General features: G+C 55.7%; 1 protein-coding gene across 1 annotated transcript; it reads right to left on the reverse strand.

Moving 5' to 3' along the window:
* Positions 1-6,893: 6,893 nt before the first annotated feature.
* On the reverse strand, positions 6,894-11,247 carry KRT15 (keratin 15). The gene is made up of 8 exons (XM_029927655.1): positions 10,676-11,247; positions 9,649-9,731; positions 9,367-9,523; positions 8,734-8,895; positions 8,521-8,646; positions 8,082-8,302; positions 7,750-7,775; positions 6,894-7,262 (listed from the first exon to the last, which is right to left on the reverse strand). Exons 1-8 carry the CDS (start codon positions 11,177-11,179, stop codon positions 7,171-7,173), a joined length of 1,371 nt encoding a protein of 456 aa, XP_029783515.1. The 5' UTR covers positions 11,180-11,247; the 3' UTR covers positions 6,894-7,170.
* Positions 11,248-14,184: the final 2,937 nt, after the last annotated feature.

Raw genomic sequence — 14,184 nt, forward strand, 5'->3', positions numbered from 1 at the left:
GGTGAGAGCAAGATGGGGAGCAGGCGAGGACAGGAGCTGGGCTTGGCCTGGGCCGAAGACGGTGGCTCTTCCCCGGAGTGGGGACCTTTTATACCGCTCTCCTTGAGGTTGGACAATTGCCCCATATTCTCTCCTCCCTTCCCCACCCTCTGACTGGTGCCAACTGTATTACTTCCCACAGGCCAGTTACCTCTGCTCTCCAAGGTGGGTTGTGCCTGTGGGGGTGGCTTTTTGTTTAAGCCTCAACAAAAGGGATGATTCAGAGGAAACCGTGCTCTGCCTGAAACTACCCTCTTGACAGCTGAGTTCAACTTCACCTCTGTACTTTGGGAGCTCCCTCCCTGGCTCTCAGCTCCACCCAGTACTAGAATGGGGATGGAGCTGCAAGGTGGCCCTGTGCCTCACGAGGTCACCGCAACCCTCGGCTCCCCTTTTTCTATCTCTAAAACTGCAGACTGGAATGTTCTGCCTCCTGTTTAGCATTTCATGGACTCCAGTGCTCCCAGAGACTCTGATGACAAACTTTGCTTGGTTCTGTAAAACCAACTACCTTGAAAGGGTTTAAACTGGGGATAAAAATAGTCCCCAAGGGGCTCCTGGGTGGCTCAGTTGGTTAAGCAACTGACTTCGGCTCAGGTCATGATCTCACAGTTAGTGGGTTCGAGCCCTGTGTCAGGCTCTGTGCTGACAGCTCAGAACCTGGAGCCTGCTTCAGATTCTGTGTGTGTGTGTGTCTCTCTCTGACCCTCCCCTGCTCACACTCTGTGTGTGTCCCTCTCTAAAAAATAAATAAACATTAAAAATGTTTTTAAATAGTCCCCAAGACCATCAGAAACTGGTGAAACTGAGGTACAGAGTGAGAAAGCAACAGCCCTGAGCATCATAACATCTAACACACTCAGACCCCTCACTATCAGTGGGCACGGGGCTAAGTACACTCACTGGGTCATTCAGTTTTTGCAACAGCCTAGTGACATGGGTCCTACTAGTAACCCCATTTTACATAAGGAAACCGAGGCTTAAGGGTAGTCAGGACTGAGACCCAAGTCTAGTTCAGTCTGACACTGAAACTCCCTTTTTAGGCATATTACTGATACGGTAAATTGTACACATCATTTATGTCCATCTTAATGCATTTTTTTTTTTGAGAGAGAGAGAAAGAGAGCACAAGTGGCCGAGGGGCAGAGAGAAAGAGAGGGACAGAGAATTCAAAGCAGGCTCTGTGCTGACAGTAGTGAGCCCAATGTAGGGCTCCAACTCATGAGCTGTGAGATCATGACCTAAGCCGAAGCCAGACACTCAACTGACTGAGCCACCCAGGCGCCCCCAGCTTAATGCATTTTTACTATGTACAAAGTCTACCCATCACCCAGACCATTTCCAGACTCCATAAAGCTCCCTGTACCTTTTCCCAGTCAATTACCCACACCCTACGCCCCTAAGGAGACCATGATTCCCACTTCCGTTGCTCTAGATGAATACGGAGATCTCGGCCAGGGGCTCTTTGCCTCCCTAGAGAACATTTGACAATGTCTGGAGACAGTGTGCTTGTCACAACAGTGGGTTGCTGCTGATGTCCAGAGGGCAGAGACCAGGGATGTTGCTAAATATCCTACCATGCACAGGACAGCCCCCACAACAAAGAATTCTCCAGCCCAAAAGGTCAACGGTGTTGAGGTTCAGAAACCTGGAATCAGCCTGACCCGTGTGTTCAATCATACCATCATCCAGCTGCCTTAGAGCACAGTCAAGTCCAGAAAGGGAGTCTTATAATGCCTGACAGGGCTCTCTCTAGCCCCCCGATCACATGACACCTGTCTCAGCTTATGAGCTTTTGACCAAGAGGCCAGGGTCTCTGACGAGGACCCTGGGACACAGCTAAAATTCAGGGACTGCTTAGTAACCCTGCCTGAGGAGGCCTCAGGCTGGAATAAAACTGTTTAGCAGTGGTCCCTCTCAGAGCCCAAGGTAGAAGGAGAAGTTTCCAGGGCTAAGAATGGAGGACCCTGGGCTCAGGCTCCGACTCCCACTCACCAAGGGGGCCAGGGTTGCCAAGAATGGCCTCTCAGGGGCAGCCTGCTGGCCCACAGCAGCCAGGGGGTTTCTAGACCAAGGACTCAGGTAGGGTGACACAGGTTTGTAGTGATCCCAAAAACTCCTTCGCCGATTCAGCAACCCGGACCAGGAAAGAAGACTCTGAGTCAGCACTTTCCTGACCTTTGTTTTTTGTAGGTAGAAAAGCTGGACCTGTGTTTCACCCAGAGAGTGTCAGCACCAGGGAGAGAGCCAGGGACACAGGCCAGGTGGGGGCTTGGGAGGGGGAGGTGCGGAGTTCAGGCTGACCTCTGACCCTGCCCAGCCCTCCTGCCCTAAATCGACAGCTCAGCACTCTTGCGCTCTCTGAAAAGCTGTGATTCAGCCCAAAGTAGGAGCTCTCCGGCTGTCTCTCTTCTTTCTCTCTCTCAGGGAGAGGATCAACCCTGACAAAAAGGTGAGTAATGAAACCTGCCGGGCCTGGAGTGACAATCCTCCCCCCAGGGCTGACAGCAGATTCAGGCCAACGCCTCTTAGAGGAACAATATCACAGATCCTCCAAAGTCCCGGTAGTACAAACACAGAGTGGCCATGACATGCCTCCCTTTTCAGGGTCAGGGCACCGCCCCTCCCCTCCACTCCCCTCCCAAGCAGGGACTTAAGGTGCCTGACACAGGAATGCCTTCCTCTGACCCATGGTGAACCCCAGGGCCCTCCTGGAAGAAGCTGGGCAGAGACTCATCCTGGGACCCTAGTTTCACCTCTATCGGCCCTGTTCCTAATGGGGAAAGACAGAGTGTGGGGGCTGAGGCACTGCTCACACATCTTGAGTTTCCTTCTTTGCTTTCTAACAAAACCATACCAAATTCAGTAAGCGGGGTGGGGAGAAAGGTGGGACCCTGCATTTATAAGCACCCCGTGCCATCAAGGCTTTGCTTCACACATTGTCACTGAGTCCACACAACAATGGGGGAGGCCTTTTACTGGACCCATTTTACAGATGAGGCAACCAAGGTGCGAGGTGCAGGGGGCCAAGTTACTTGCTCAAGGTCAACACAAAGTCAAGATTTAAACCTAATCTCTGGCTCTCTCTACCCCACCTGGCGGTGTCTTGGAGCCTTGCTGTGAACTCAGTGTGGGCTGAGTGTTCCATTCTATATGTGTCAAAGATAATAAAATAACACAAACTAACATTTCTTAAACACTCTATGTGCATAGCTTCCAAACAACTCTATTTTTATCACATCCTTTTTTTAGATGAGGAAACTGAGGTCCAGAAAGTTTAACTTCATTGCTCAAGGTCTCCAGGGTCTGTGCCCTTCACTACTGCTTCCTAAATCCCTTTTAGGCCAGTGTCAGCATCACCCCACCCATTAGGGGCGTCCTCTATGGCCTTCTGCGTTCCTGGGCTCCCTGTCACCGCAGGCCCAGCTGGTGGATGGTCCTGTTTTCCCACAGCAGCTGGGCCTGTGCAGCTGATGGCCTGATGGGTCAGCCTGTCTGCTGTCTGTCCTGGTGTGAGCCCTAAAGCCCAGGGGCTTGCGAAGGTACTCAGTGCAGAATGTCAAAGCCAGAATTATCATAAGAATTTCCCATCTAATGCCCTCTTTGCTCACATGTGGGGAAACCAAGACCCAGAATGCCAAGGCCCAAGGCAGTAGGAAGCAAGGAGAAATGCAAGGGTTTCCAACTCTAGCACCAACTCCCTGTGGGCCTTGCATTGAATTGCATTGCCTTCAGCACTGCTTTCTGAGTCTCTGGTCCTCAAAGACTTGTCCAGAGTTGCCAGATTGTTCACCTGCACAGCTGAGGCTGAAATCCTATCCCCCAGCTCCTAATCCAGGCTTCCTCGCTCAGCTCTTGGATCAGGCTCCTCCCTCCTTCCCTCTCCAGGGAGCCCGGGACAGCAGACCCACCTCCCACAGTGGAGGAACCTCTTGTGAAAATCAGACCTTCCCCAGACAGTGGTCAGCCCCCTCACTTCCAAAGACCCAGAGAGGGACAGGGACCAGCCCAAGTCCTCGGGGAGATGGGCAGGGGTGCCCCGTGCCTGCCCCGTGAAGGCCAGCCTGCACAGAGGACACACCCAAGGCCCTAATCCATGTCCCATAGCTACCCTCTCTCTAGGAAGAAGGGAGGCCTGCTGTCTGCCTCCCACGCTGGCTGGAAACCAAGCCTGACCTCAGCCCAGGGGCAAGCAGAAGGCGGGCCAGCTCTGCCCACAGACTATTTAAAGGGCTCGGCCGGGCACCAGCTTTCCGTGGGTGTGAGCATCTCACTCCAGGGTCAAGCAGGAAACAGGACTTGGCAAATCCAAGGACCTCTCTCTGTCGGCTCCCTCCACCCTCAGGATCCCAGGAGAGCAGAAGAAGCACTCCAAGGGAACAGAACCAGCCTTCTCTCCCCGCCAGCCCGGGGTCTGGCCCCAAGGGAAGGCCCACTGGATGAGGATGGAGCCCCACCTCTGGTCTCTCTGCACCTTTGCAGGGGTGGTTACTTGGGCAAACTACGGACTGAGAAACCCCTTGGGGGTTGCTTTGAAGGCCTGAGACTTCTTGACAGAGGCCCAGAGGCCGGTGAAGCAGGAGCAGCGGTCAGGCCGTTGGGTCTGGATTCAGGAAGGGGACTGGCTGTTCTCAGGTTGAGGAGGACATGCCACTTCATGCTTTGAGCTTCTGTGTGAGCTGACGCCGCCACACAGGAGACCAAATTTAGATGTGAGAATAATCTTTTTGATGGTAAGGGCTGTATGGCATTTAGACAGGCTTTCCATAGAGGTTAAGAAAGGGGTTTCAAAAATAAAAGAAAAAGAAGTAAGAAACTCTTAAAGATAAAGAACAAACAGGGGCACCTGGGTGGCTCGGTCAGTTAAGCTTCCAGCTTCAGCTCAGGTCATGATCTCAGGGTTCGTGGGTTCGAGCCCCACATCGAGCTCTGTTCTGACAGCTCAGAGCCTGGAGCCTGTTTTAAATTCCGTCTTTCTGGGGCGCCTGGACGGCTCGTCTGCTAGGCCTCCGGCTTCGGCTCAGGTCAGATCTCACGTTCGTGGGTTCGAGCCCCGCATCAGGCTCTGTGCTGACAGCTAGCTCAGAGCCTGGAGCCTGCTTCCGGTTCTGTGTCTCCTTCTCTCTCTGCCCCTCCCCGTCTCATGCTCTGTCTCTGTCTGTATCAAAAATAAATAAAACATTTTTTAAAATGCGGTAAATTCTGTCTTTCTCTCTCTGACCCTCCCCTGCCCACGGTGTCTCTCTCTCTCTCTCTCTCTCTTCCTCTCTCTCTGTGTGTGTCTCTCTCAAAAATAAATAAAACATTAAAAAAAAGAAAAGAAAAGAAAGGTGTTGCCAGTTTCCATCACCCTCATAACATCCGGAGAAAAACAAGGATCTGAAATCAGAGGGCTCATTCCCAGGCTCAGCCTCCCATCTCCCAGCTTGTGACTTCATTCAAGCTACTTAACTTCCCTGAGCCTCAGTTTCCTCTTCTGAAAATGGAGGATGTAGGGCTGACCCCACCCTCACAAAGCCTGTGGGAGAGTAATCGAGATGCCATTCTCGGAATGCCCTGCCCAGAGTCCTGCACAATGTAGACACTTCATAAATTCTGTTTCCTTCCTCCAGCCCAGGAGAAGCCTGGCCTCCAGGTGTGTACACAGGAGACACATTCTAGATTAAATCTCCCCCGGAGAAAACAGACGCCACCCTCTCTCCAACCAGGATTGCTGGGCAGAGAGTTTCACCCAGTGAGACTCAGGGAGGTCCTCTCAGAGGGCTTGATTCTCCCCCAGAATGATCTGATTCTCAGAACAGCAGCGCCTCCAACCTCCTCTTCCCGGCAGGACTAAGAAATCGGCTCTCCATCTCCTGGTAGTCCTCGCCAGAGCCCAGCCCAGCCACAGCACCCGGAATGCTCTGCTTCCTCATTCCTTGCCCTCTGTCTGAGGCTATGAATCCCCAGAGGAACCAGCCTCAGACCCCAGACCATAAATTCGGCATGTGTGGATGCCCCTGCTGCTCTAATGAGCCCAAAGGCAGAGATGCTGGGGACAGGCAGCAGGAGTGGGGTTTGGACTCAGGAGGGCAATAAGGGTTGATGTAGCTTTGGATTTAAGCTTAGAGAAATCAGAGAGGGCTTCCTGGAATTGGTGTCTTTCCCTCTGAGCACTGTAATTGTCTTATGGGAAGGAGATAGCAGCTTCAGGGGGTGAGGGGGTAGCTAAGGTCTCTCTTTGCAGGAGGCAGCGATGGTACCTGGCTCAGCCACTCTGGAGGTCAGGTGTGCCTGGCTAGAAAAGAGGGGAGGCTCTAGGGACACATGTACGAGGGCCAGAAACAAGGAGGAAGGTCCTGACAATGAGCCATGCAGGGCTGGAGCCTGGGGTCCCAGAACAAGTGCTGGACTTAGAGTCATACAGATGTATGGTCCAGTCCTAGCCCTGTTGCTTACCATCCATCCATGAGACCCCTGGGGAAGTCACTCACTTCCCTGGCTTCCTCACCTCTAAGGTGGGAATCATAAATCCTGACCGCCCACAATTGCATTAAACAGGACGCATGAGTGGGGTCGCCCAGCACAGAGCCAACCACAGAGTGGTACCCAAATACAATCTATACAGTCAGTTGTTCAGTAAATAATTGTTCAATGCGACAAGCACTCTGCCGAGTGCTCCAAACTGCTCTGAGGGCACCCCCTGTCTCCTGCTTCCGTGATCACTAGATTGAAGGAACCAGAACAGCAAGTCACTGGAGCAATGTGAATTGGTCCTGGGGGCAGGGAAGAAGCCAAAATAGGAGGATATGTCATCATGTAGCTCCTAGACCCACAGAGGCCCCCAGCAAGAAGAACTGGACATACTACTGAGAGATATTTGCAGAAGGAAAAGTAATTCTTTATTGCATGGGCAGACGTGGTACAAATGAGCTAGTTACACAATACAGCTGCTTCTTGCCGGTCCTTGTTCTAGAGCAGGCAGGGAGAGCAGAAGGGAGAGGGACGGGGAGGATGCCGGGCACCCAACAGGGAGAGCTGGACCCTCTGAAAGCAGGGACTGGGGTTTGCTCTTCTGGCCCCTCTGGTCGGTCCTCCATTCAGCCTGGGGAGGGTGGAGGCGGCAAGGGAGGTCTCTCCTGCACCCAGCACTCAGACCTCTCTCTTGTGAGAAGAAACCACCTTCCCATCCACCGTCTCCTCAACGTTGATGCGAAGTTTGCCACCACCACCTCCGAGGGAGGCTGTAGAAAGAAGGAGCAAGCTTGAGAGTGGGGGGACCCTCACCATTCTCCCTCCCAAGGCAGCTAGGGGAGAACCAGGCAGCACCCCTGGGAATGGCCGTGGCCGGGCAGCCCAGCGGTGAATCACGCATCGTGGAGGCAGGCGGCAGCCCATGGCCACGGTGAGCAAGAAAGCAGGGGTTTATGACTGCAGGTGAACAGGTAGTAATCGGCGGCTTCTTCCCATAAGTGCAGGAAGGTGGGGCCTGGAGGTAACTATGCCCTGGACAGAGCCTGTTCAACCCAGAGGGTTCTCAACAAGCCTTCAGCCCTGACTCTACTGAGGCTGATGGAGGGTCCCCCAGGTAAGAGGTGTCACCTGAAATGGGTATGTCCCTGCCCCGGTGGCATGTTTGGCCTCTTCTTCCTTCCACCCCATGCCAAGGGGGAATGATGGCTTCAACAGCCACCCTTTCCACCGCACAAGGGAAGAGTTAAGCCTTCTTACCTTCTCTGGTGCCAATGCCAGCCATCCTGAAAGAGAGGGGAAGCAGAGGTAAGGGGAGGGCAGGGGCCCAGGTGTCCCTAAGAGAGCCCTGGTGGCTGGCTAAGCAATCCTCTCCAGCGCCCTCCCCCCACGACCTGCACATCTGACTTCTCTAGAGGCTGGGAAGTTCTAAGAACCTGTTCAGACCTGCCACCCGCAAGTGGACAGATTCTGATCTACATTAACACCTGGTCTGTTTCCTTTTCCCTGTCCCACTGCTGTCCCCGTGAGACTCTACAACCCAACCACAATCGGCCCCTCCCTCATTCCTCCCCCTGCGCCCCCATCCCTGCCTGGAGTCCTGGCCCTCCAGCAGGCTGCGGTAGGTGGCAATCTCCTGCTCCAGCCGCGTCTTGATGTCCAACAGCATCTTGTACTCCTGGTCCTGGCACTCCATCTCGCTGCGGAGCTCGCTCAGCTGGGCCTCCAGGCCGCCGATGAGCCCCTGGATCTGCTGCAGCTGCATGGCATAGCGGCACTCCGTCTCCGCCAGCGAGCTTTCCAGGCCGGCTTTCTGTGGGGGGGACCAGGGGGAGGAAGGGTAGCAACAGATCAACAGACCCCACGACAGGCCAGGAAGGACGCTGCCACAGGCATGCAGACAGGTGTTGAATGGAGTACAGTGAACCCCCTTGGAGGAGGGCTGGAAACCCCGAGACTTAACCAGCCATGGACCATGGGAAAAGGCCTGGCTGCCCTGGGCTGTGGCCAGGTGGGGGTCGGAGGCCCTACCATGCTGAGCTGGGACTGCAGTTCGATCTCCAGGCCCTGCAAAGTGCGCCTCAGTTCCGTGATCTCTGTCTTGCTGGTCTGGATCATCTCTGTGTTGGAGGCCACCTCTTTGTTCAGCTCCTCTGTCTGCAGTCACACACAAGACCAGTGAGGCCCCCACAGGCCCCCTGGGAGACCTGGGGAGCTGGGGCGCGGCTGTGAGCTCAGGCCCACCTTGCTGAAGAACCAGGCCTCGGCGTCCCGGCGGTTCTTCTCGGCCATGGCCTCATACTGCTCCCTCATCTCGGCCAGCACACGGGTCAGGTCCACGCCCGGTGCCGCGTCCATCTCCACGTTGACCTGGCCAGCCAGCTGGCTACCGTACTCCTTCATCTCCTGCGGAGTGGGCGGGACCGTTTAGAGACAGAGGGCAGAAGCCAGGGCAGAGAGTGGGCTCCCACATGCCAATCCCGGCTTCATGCCTGACGCACGACATGCCCTCCGCTCTCCGGCATACCCCCCACCCCAGCCTGTTTCCCAGTGAACATGAAGAGGTTTGATCACCTCTGAGGGTCTCTCAGCCTTGTGGGGGCCTATGGGAGGACCTCAAGACAGTAAGGCCCTTGTCTGAGCTCATGAAACAAATCAGGACAGCAGGTCCCACTGACCACCTGGCCTGGCTATGGATCCGAGAAGGAAAGGGGTCTGGGTTCCCAAAGGACAGTACCCCTTGCTCTCTGTGGGGACACATCCTGTTTTGGTGGAAGGGAGCATATCTGAGGCACTAAGCCCTTCGGCCGACTATGAGAAGGTGCCTGTGGCCCCATTCCGTCCCCCCTGCTACCAGCAACCCCTGCCCGCCCTCACCTCCTCGTGGTTCTTCTTCAGGAAGGCCAGCTCCTCATTTAGGCTCTCGATCTGCATCTCCAGGTCAGCCTTGGCCAGGGTCAGCTCGTCCAGCACCCTGCGCAGGCCGTTGATGTCGGCCTCCACGCTCTGGCGCAGGGCCAGCTCATTCTCATACCTGGGTAGACAGAGGGAGCCCAGAGTAAGGAAGGGCTAAGGGTGTGGGCTGTTGGAGCTGGAAGCAGGAGGGAAGACCAACAAAACAGGCGGAATCTGGAAGAGGGGAGGGAGGCAGGAGCGTACTTGAGTCTGAAGTCATCTGCCGCCAGCCTGGCATTGTCGATCTCCAGGATGACCCGGGAATTGTCGATCTTGGCCCCCAAAATCTGCAGGAGACAGGGAGTTGGTGTCTAGGACACTGTTCTGTCTTCCCTGCTGCTCTCCCCACCCTGCACCCCAGGTCAGACTCCTTACTGACAGTCTCCCCTCTGACACAAGCAACAGAAGCCTGTAGCACCCCCACCCCCCACCCCCCCGCGAAAGAGTTCAGCCTCACCTTAAGTGCCCATCCTTGGTGTGAGCCCACACCACCCATCCTGCCTCCAGGGCATGAAAGACCAAAGAGCCAAGAGTGCCTGGGCTCTCCTGTGGGGGGCGCCTGTCCAGGAATTGGGCACCGTGGGGGTTCAGCACCCTTCTCGGGGACATTCCGCCAGCCTCCCCTGGTCACTGGCCTCCTGCACCTTGACATAGCCATGGACCCACAGAACATTCCACAGCCAGTAGGACCCTGGAGGGCAGGGCAGGAAGGCATGCTACAGCTGAGGAAACCAGTCCAGATGAGTTGAAAGGGTGAGTGGCGGGCAGAGCACATAATGAGTTCCAGGTCTCCTAAGTCCCAATAGTGGTTTTTGGCACCAAAGACCCCCTCAAAGGGTGAGGCAGGTGGTCCTGGCATTCAGAGCTCCTGAGGGCTACACTTAACTGTTCTTGCAAAAGAAGCAATAAGGCACTTTATGCAGAGCCCTGCATGGTGTGTGTAACTGCTCTTGCCTCGGACACACCCACACACACACACACACACACGCACGCACGCACCCAGTTCCTGAACAGATACTCAGGATCCCCCCCGCCCCCCCCGCCCCCGCACTGACAAGCTGAGCGGATGTGTGCCAGCCTCCGCACCTGGAAAGCATTCTCTGCTCTCAAGTTATACACCGACAGTCATTGCCTGGGCATGAAGGGATTTCCTTGCGGCGGCACAAAGACTGATGGAGATGCGTGCAGGGCGCAGGCCACCTGCTCCCCTCTCCGATGCTGGAGGACTCACCTTGTCCTGCAGCTCCTGGATGATCTTGTAGTAGTGACTGTAGTCCCGCTCCGGGCTGCTGGGGCTCTGCTTCTGGTACCAGTCACGGATCTTCACCTCCAGGTCGGCGTTGGCCTCCTCCAGGGCGCGCACCTTGTCCAGGTAGGAGGCCAGCCGGTCGTTGAGGTTCTGCATGGTGATCTTCTCATTGCCGGAGAGGAGGCCGCCATCGCCGCCACCAAAGTCACCAAAGCCAGTGCCCAAACCCCCTCCAAAGACGCCTCCAAAGCCTCCCCCCAAACCACTACCAGCCCCTGCACCAAAGCCGCAGCTCATGCCGCCCCCGTAGCCCCCTCCTGACCCCGAGGAGACAAACCTAGCAGAAGAAGCGGAGATGCTGCGGCCTCCACCGCCCCCATAGAGACTCCCCCCACCAAAGCCGCCTCCCCCCGCCCAGAGGGAACCCCCTCTGGTAGAGCCACCCCCGAAGGTGGAGGAAGAAGTCTGCAGAAACGTGGTGCTCATGGCCAGGCAGCAGGTGAGTCCTCAGCAAGCACCAGAGGGAGCGAGGCTGGGTTAGAAGCAAGGCACAGGGAATGGCTCCCCCCAAGCCGGCGGCTCCTTATATACCCCTCAGACGTTGTTGTGGGACCTGTCTCCTCCCCCAAAGGAGAGCCAACTCCTGTGTTCAAACACAGCCGCCTGCACACCTCTGCCTGGCTGGTGTGGAGTTTCTCTTTTCTTCCTTTTTTTTTAAATGCAACAAAAGGGATGATTCAGAATGAATGGTGTTTTGTCCCGGGGCCATGGTTTTAACACTTCGAATGCAGGTTCATCTCTGCACTCTGGGAGAACATGAAGAGACGCTGAGGGGGGGGGCCGGGGGGGGGCGGGGGGGGGAGGACTCCTGTCACTCCACAGCTACCAGGCCTCTGCCTGCAGGGGTAGAATAGTCCAGGGCAGCTCTGCACCCCCCACCCCCAGCTCTCTGCTGCCTCCGGCCCAGGACCCTCACCCCAAGACGGCCAGCTCCCTGCTGTCAGCTTGGGAGCCCACTCCCTATCGCTACCCTGTGTTGTCCCACTCACAGACCCCTTGCGGGAGCCTGCAGGGCTGGAGGGCTGGGGGCAGTGGCTCCTGGGGATGGGCGGGCAGAGGTACACCCAGAAATGCAGGGCCCATGGGCACAGGCTGAGGACAGAAAAGAAGGTCATGAGTCCATTTCCAGCTAAGGTGATCAGAGAAGCTAACATCATCATTTCCCTGATATAGCAGGACTCTCCTCCATCCCCTCCTTTCCTCCTTCTCCCCCCCACCCCGCCCCTCACCAGCCCCCTGCCCCACCACCCTGGCACTCTCCCAAAGGCCAGGAGGCTCAGGGCTGACAGGGGGCTGATGGATAATCCTGCCACCTGCCAACTGCTCATGTCACTGAACCTTTGCTTGCTCCTAGGACACGTTGGGGCAAACCTCTGCAGATAAGACTGGAGCCCAGTCCAGGAAGCCCCTGCCTTCTCCCGAGAGAGGCATGTCCCTGCATAGCAAGGCCAGATTAACTCCGTTTGTCCTGTCTAGCGCTGTGGGACCAGGGAGGGACAGACCCGGAGGGTTCTACGTGCCTGAGTGTAGGAAGGGAGGAGATAGGGAGGCCTGGCAGGCAGACTGGAAGATACCTCTTTAAAGAGCAGTATGCTGAGGCCAGAGACGGGAGCCGAACACTCAACAGAGCCCTCTTCTCTGCCACCAACCCAGGGGCCGGCTTTCACGGGTACCTGATACATGTGGGTAGTGCCCTTTGGAGGCACAGCAGGGGCCTCTAGCCCTGGCTTCAGGGCTCTCGGTTCAGGGAGGTAAGCAAGGCTGATCTGGAGAGTCAGGACGATACCTGGTCCAGGACTGAAGCACACTGAGGTGGAAAGAGTTCCAGAGTCTCTAATGCCTGGGTTCAAATCCTGGCTCCATCACTTACTGCCTGTGAAACCTTTGGACCAGTTCCTGGGGCAAAGGACACTGTCAGCTTCCAGCTGAGCCCTGAGAGCTGCCGTCTCCCCTCCTCCTGGCTTCCCATCTTCTAAGGAAGCAGACAGTGCAGCTCAGTACCTGGGACTGAGCTAGGGTGGTAAGAGGCAGGCCTGGGTGGGAGGGGATGGATGAGCTGGGCCTCTGAGCCCTGGCCCCAGACAGTGCAGTATTGTCTCCTGGGCGGGAGGACATTGTCTTTTCCTCCAAAAGAAAAATAATCAAACTCAGATCAGCCACAGCTCATTAAAGCCTCTGCAGACATCACGGCCCCAGCAATTAACAGGAGAACAATTACACGCCATCACTCCCGGTTGAGGGAGGGCTGGGCCCCGGCCAGCCCCTCATCTGCACCCTGACTCCTCTCCAGCATACCTCAAAAGGGGGGTTTTGTGCACCATCAGGCCCCTGCTGGGGCAGGAGCTGTCCCAGTCACAAATTCCTGGTTTCAGGGCACACAGCTCAATGTCTAGGCCCCTTCCTTCCTGCTCATTAGCACCAGGCGGGGAGGCAGGGCAAGGGTGGGGACCCAGCTGTATCTGACTCCAGCCCAGGCTGCAGCCCGAGGCCCAGCCCCAGGCAGCCCGCCTGTGCTGCTGTGCCAGTTTCTGTCCTTTGCCCACTGCAAACAGGCTGTCCCTGGGCCTTCTCTCCTTGGGATGGGACACGCAGCCCAGTGGAAAAAGTCTTGGGCCGGACTCTACCTCTGGGTGTGACTCAACCTCTCTGAGCCAGGTTCCCCACATAAAATTGGGCCATTTTTCCACTTATATGAGGTACTTAGAGCAGTCAGAATTCTTGCACTTATCACATGAGTTACTATGTAACAGACTTAGAGTTTCAGTTTTATAAGATGGACACAGGAATGCTCAGTAGTGATGGTCACATGGTAGTGATGGTCGCACAACAAGTGTGAACGTACTCAGTGCCACAGAACCTTCCACTCACAAATGGTTAAAATGGTAAATTATATGTGTATTTTACCAGAATAAACAAAAAGGAAATCCGGAGCCATTAACACTGCGCTCTGGCTCTGCCATTAACATTCAGTGACACTGGGAGTGTGATCTCCATAAATCCACCCTCACCTCCCCCCACGGAGATGTCAGGACTGATAATTCCTCCTCTGTTAGGTGTGTGGCTGACTTTGGTGTGGGACTTTGGGTAATCCAGCCTCCTCTCTGAGCCTCAGTCTATCAAACCGGAAAATGGCAATAACTCCTGCCCGGTCTGACTCACGGGGATGGAGCCACATGACTGACAGGAAATGCTTTGCAAATCCAAGTGGTCAGAATGCCCAGCGAGGATGGAAAGACCTACCCCCTAAATCCTCTCCCCTTCTCTCCCCCTGCCTCCCTCTCCCTCTCCCCAGCCTTTCTGTCAACACAGAACCCCTAGTTTCAGCTCCCAGACAGTGATAGAAAAGTGTCCCTGCCACCCCCCAACACACACACAAAGGAAGGCTTCATTCCTAATACCCAGACCTGCAACCCAGTCACCTGACGCAGCTG

This window comes from Suricata suricatta, chromosome 17 (assembly GCF_006229205.1).
Source record: "Suricata suricatta isolate VVHF042 chromosome 17, meerkat_22Aug2017_6uvM2_HiC, whole genome shotgun sequence".
NCBI classification, from domain to species: domain Eukaryota; kingdom Metazoa; phylum Chordata; class Mammalia; order Carnivora; family Herpestidae; genus Suricata; species Suricata suricatta.